Source organism: Patella vulgata, chromosome 7 (genome assembly GCF_932274485.2).
Source record: "Patella vulgata chromosome 7, xgPatVulg1.2, whole genome shotgun sequence".
NCBI lineage: Eukaryota > Metazoa > Mollusca > Gastropoda > Patellidae > Patella > Patella vulgata.
Genome location: NC_065885.2, coordinates 64,136,212 through 64,141,769, shown reverse-complemented (window position 1 = coordinate 64,141,769; position 5,558 = coordinate 64,136,212). Strand labels below are relative to the sequence as shown.

Genomic DNA, 5,558 nt, shown 5'->3' with positions numbered 1-5,558 from the left:
CGCCGTACAATAATCCGCGTTCATCTAGTCCACGCATGGACGAAAACATATTCTCCCGTAGTCAAGTTCGAACTAGCAATATGTTTCGCAGTGATAGCCCTTTCTCGATTTCCAATGGGGAGTCCTCGGAATACCAGTCCTTTTCGGAATACTCAATCTTTATCGTCGGATGCTTCGAATATCAATTTCCAGCAGGAAGACAGATCTCGTAGGGATCAGCATCGTCGGAACACTGGACCGGTTAAGGACGAATCTTTAAACTGCTAGCAACTGAGGTTGGGGGCAAACCTTCAGTTGTAACCCATAGCCCAATTTCAACGGAAGTAGTTATTCGCGAAACATCTGGCGTGAGTTTGGTAGTTCCTGTTTCGATCTCAATAAGGACATTGATGCTGTCGTAGATACCGGAGCCATGATGTCTTGAATTCAGAAATCATACATTGTTAAGTTCAAGGGAATCATTCTGGGAAAATCTGTTCGACTCAAAGGGATTGGTTCTGGAACGATTGAAGGACAGATGGTAAATAATGTTCCTGTTCGTATTGGTTCCAAACTTTGTTTCATTAATGCGTGTTCTGCACCTATTGATGATGTTTTGCTGTTGGGAATAGATTTTATGCAGGCTCACGAATGCCTCGTCAACCTCCGTAATTCGACCCTTACAGTTGGAGACGATGTGGTATCTGCCAAATTTAAAACATCAGTTAAGACCTCCAATATTCGATCAGTAGTAAAGGTTCACATCGAAGAGGAACTTGAAGGAGCATATGTTATCGAGCCAATTGCCACGCCTTTGGAGGTTCTAATTTCTGCTTCTGTAGGTACAAATCCAACTGGCTACGGTAACATTCTATATGATTCTAATTCCTCTGTCAATATCAAAAACGGAGATCATATTGCCAATGCAGAGGAAATTCTGACGAACCAACTTGACTTTCCCCTTAATATCAAATCCGTCAATGTAAAACCATCTACTTCAAATGAGGACTGTAGGAGGGTTCTTGCTCATTTACAGGACTTTTTTGAGAGATCAGGTGACGAAATATCATGTAATGATAGTTCTCTTTTATCGAATTTGCTTGTTCAGTATGAAGATGTTTTTGTCAAGCACGATCTCGATCTGGGATGTCTAACGGCAGATCGACATAAGATCGGCATTGGCTAACATGCACCATCTAGCAAAGAACTAGAACACCTTTAGGTTTTCAGGGGGTATAGGAGGAACATCTTAAGAAATTATTAGCTGCTGGGGTTTCCCGCCTGTGTCAGTGCGCAAAAAGGACGGTTCCTGTCAATATTGTGTGGCTCAAACGATTACGTCAAAGCCTGGAAGACGAGCTAGACAGCACGATGCCTATGGAAAAAAAATATGTTAAACAACTGTAAATATTTGAACAATGTATATATATTATTTGTATATACTATTCAAAAAAAGTAGGGGATATTTGATTTTTAAGTGTTATTAAAGTCACCTAATGAAACTGACGAAGAAACAAATGACAAAATGAAATGAAGTTCACATTCATCGATTTATTCCAAATGATCGTTAGACTAAGTAAGGCACAGACTGACCATTATAAGGGTAAAATGATACCCGGGGTCAAACAGCAAAGTTACCACAGCATCACAACCAAGTCAGTAACGGGTAAATCCTCCTCTGTTTGCCAAACAAGCATTGATCCGACGTGGCATACTCCTAATGAGACGTCTAAGGTCATTTTGGTCCAGATTGTCCCATTCCTGTTGCAACGCAGCAGCAAGTTCTTGGACATTGGCAGGACGTTGTTGACGTTGACGTAACCTCTGTCCAAGCATGTCCCAGACATGCTCGATGGGGGAGAGGTCGGGACTCAGTGCTGGCCAAGGTAATGTGGTGATGTTCTGTTGTTGGAGGTAACCTGTAACGATCCTGGCCCTGTGACATCTTGCGTTGTCATCCTGGAAGATGAAACGGCGGCCATGACGTCGTGCGAACGGCACAACATGGACTGCCAAGATGTTGTCCCGGTAGTACTGGCCTGTAACACGCCCTGCAACAACATGTAAAGCCGTTCTTCCAGCAACAGTGATGCCTCCCCACACCATAACAGAACCACCCCCAAATCGATCATGTCTGATGACGTTAACGTCTTGGAAGCGCTCGTTTCGACGACGCCACACCCTCCTACGTCTGTCCAAAAAATCAACAGTGAACCTTGACTCATCTGAAAACATCACATTGCTCCAGCGTCGATTATCCCAGTGTTGACGATCCCTACACCAACGACGTCTTGCCTGAATGTGATGATCTCTCAAACAAGGGATCACGCGAGGACGTCGGGCGCGAAGGTGACCCCTATGCAGTCGATTCCGAATCGTCTGGCCACTCACTCTCACACCAGTGTCTGTTTGAAGACGAGCGCTGATCTGATTTGCTGTGATGACACGATTTCTCAAGGCCAAGGTACGGATAAATCGATCCTGGGCTTGAGTTGTCGCCCTTGGTCGACCTGAGCGTGGTCTGTCCTGTACAGATTGTGTATCACGGTATCTGGACCATAGCCTGCTTATGACAGACTGAGAAACATTCATCGTCCGCGCCACAACCGCCTGTGTTGTGCCGATCTGTAGCATGCCAAGGGCACGTAACCTTTCATTTTGGGTAAGCCGACGCATATCAAAATTTGTTTTCTGGTCACTAAAACAATTAAACTGATGTTTCCACCCTGGAATTCAATGCCACAATGACTGTAACATTCAAAGTCAGAGTCGTGCAAATCTTGGGTTGGACCCCCATGATGATCCCAAGCATCACCTGCATTCCATGCGGTAGCTATTGGTGCGTTTGGGCGTCACATGTAACTGGAAATGTTTCTTCTGTTTGGTTCTATAGTGACTTTTTTCGTTGTCATTTGCATATTTTAGTATTATGCCCCCAAAATCAAATATCCCCTACTTTTTTTGAATAGTATATTATCCACTTACCGCATGTACCTCTTCTTCACGATGGGGGAGAGTGTAGTAAGAATGCATAATATATTTGCACTACTTTCCGTCGTCTGCTGCCACTGCACGCCACTTATTATATATAGCACGCCTCCTCTTTAGTCCGGATGAACGAGCCGGAACTATTTCACCATACACATCAGTTTTACTATAGATTTCAGCACGTAAGAAGTTCTCTTATTATCGATAACAAACAGTCTAGTTGATCGCCCCGGCTGGATCACGACAATACTTGACATTTGAGACTATAACTGTGAAAACTTCAAAAACTGAAAACTTCATTCAGAATAAGGTGATTTGACAGCAATTTTCAATATATTCATTTTGAACTATCTTTTTTTGAACTAGTAGAGCATGAATGGTCAGCTCTTTATCTAAATCTCACATAATGCATCTTTAATGTCAACCGAGTTACGGAGTACAGACAAACCTTCATGATTAATTACACTAGCGTGTGGAATACAAGGGGGGGGGGGGAGAGAGAGAGACAGAGAGAGAGGGGGTTTAACCTCCACTCGACACTAACTAGGTCATTTTGGGACTAACATATGGTTCGATTTTATTTCAATAATTCGCGTGCGCGTAGGGGTATTTAGCAGTGGGAGGAAACCGGAGAACCTGGAGAAAACACACGAGGTGCCACAAGCGACCCTACTCCTTGTCACGTCCAACCGGAGAATCGAAACCACGCCAGTTGACTCAATGAAAGACCCCCGTGATGATACAGCGCGCACGTGCTAACCATGCGCCCACCCCAACCCCTGGAATACGATAAAAGACAGCTGAATGATTAATACTTCATTTATCCAAGACAAATCAAGATGGCGGTGTAAAATCAACCAATATACATTATAAACGGTTAAACATAATCAATCTGAATCATTTTTGACCAAAATGATTTTAGATACGTCTTTTTTTATTATTGTGTATGTTGTCTAAATTTAAACATAATTCTGGCATGTTGAGGGTTTAATTGTGATGAGGAATTTATATTTTCATACATTATTTTTTAAAAAAAACAGATATGATACAAATTATTGCACATTAGCGAGAGTGGGTATAATCTCCTGGTAGATTTCAATGCCTCGTAAGAATATGTCTTCATTAAGATATTCATTATGATCATGTAGTAAGATTGGTGTATGATTCATTGGTGAGAACCCAATAGCTGGTATACCACACTGGAATAGAAAATATATTTTATCATCATGTATAATCACATAACATTTCCAATTTAAAAACATAGGTTGCCAGGCAACAAAACATACGTTCACAGCAGCTAAATCGTCCGAGTAGTCGACAAGGGTTGTAGCATATTTTTTCTTTTATAGGTAATTGGGGGGCATTTACAAGACAATTTCATACAGATCAGATTATAATTTTTGTCGTTTGAGGGTTCACAAGGTGCTACAAACTGAAACAAGGGCCTTAACTCTGGAAGTAATTTAAAGCAAATTTTGAAGGTTCAACAAAGTGAAACAAGGGCAATAACTCTATATGTAATAAACAGAAATTATATATTACAACATATATCAATTTTAAAACAATCGGATGATGACTTTTGGCATTAGAGCATTCACAGGAAATTGTGGACGACGGAGGGGAGGGGGGGACACAGCAATATATGTCCACATATCCATGTGGGTGTATAAAAAACACACAATTTCAAACCTGCAAATATACAAGATAATACTCTTATAAAACCAGAGGCTGCCAGGAAGGATACGCCCACATTTTCGAGAGATGGATAGAGAACAAGCTAAAACGAAAGTGATTTTTCCTACAATCAAGGGCCATAATTCAGGAAATTACAATTCGATATGCGCAAATATCGAAAGAAACCGAGATCTTTGGGTTATAAACTTACATTTCAAGTTTCAACAAAATCGGATAAAAATTGTGACCTCTATAGGATCCACAACCTTGATATACCATATTTTTACGCTATTTGACAACGGAGGGCGGCCATTTTGTCTTGTCAGTTTTGAACCGATTTTCCCGAAATTCGAACTCAGCCGTCCTTAGGGTGTAACGGTGATATAATAATACGTTTTTTTAAATCGGATAAAAATTATGACCTCTATAGGGTCCACAAGCTAAAAACGCAATTTTTCGTACAATCGGGGGCCATAATTCAGGAAGTTACGTCAGTGGCGTCGTGCCCATTGGGGCCTGGGGTGGGGGGCTGGGCCCCCCCAAATTCTCAGTGAAATAAAAATATTTTTATTGATATTATTAAGACAGAAGACCTGTCCGTATGTTTTAGTCATCACATGGTCTCCAGGAATTGTATAATTTGTCATTATCCGTGTTTAGTTTATTGCACTTTAGTTTAGATATCATTTGTTAAGGCCTCGCCATAGAGCTATATTTCTATATAACTCGCTTCGTACACTCTATCATTTAGCCTCGATCTAAAATTTCCGGGAGTATGACATCAACGTAACGGTTAATCTCCGCTCACATCGCCATTTAATCAATCAATGAAATCCTGTTTAAATCCAAGCCGAATCCCAGCCATCCGGGGGTTTACGTACAGAGTTGATTTTGTGCTTGTTGTGTAAATCCCTATT

The 5,558-nt window shown here is 41.3% G+C and overlaps 1 protein-coding gene across 3 annotated transcripts in view; it reads right to left on the bottom strand.

Annotated features, from left to right (window-relative positions):
• Nucleotides 1-3,770: 3,770 nt before the first annotated feature.
• Nucleotides 3,771-5,558, bottom strand: part of LOC126827264 (aminoacylase-1) — a 23,075-nt gene continuing 21,287 nt past the window's right edge. For all 3 annotated transcript variants that reach the window (XM_050556535.2, XM_050556534.2, XM_050556536.2), the window contains one exon: nucleotides 3,771-4,166. In XM_050556535.2, coding sequence (XP_050412492.2) covers nucleotides 4,020-4,166 — 147 coding nt within the window. In that variant the 3' untranslated portion in view covers nucleotides 3,771-4,019. The remainder of the gene's footprint in view (nucleotides 4,167-5,558) is intronic.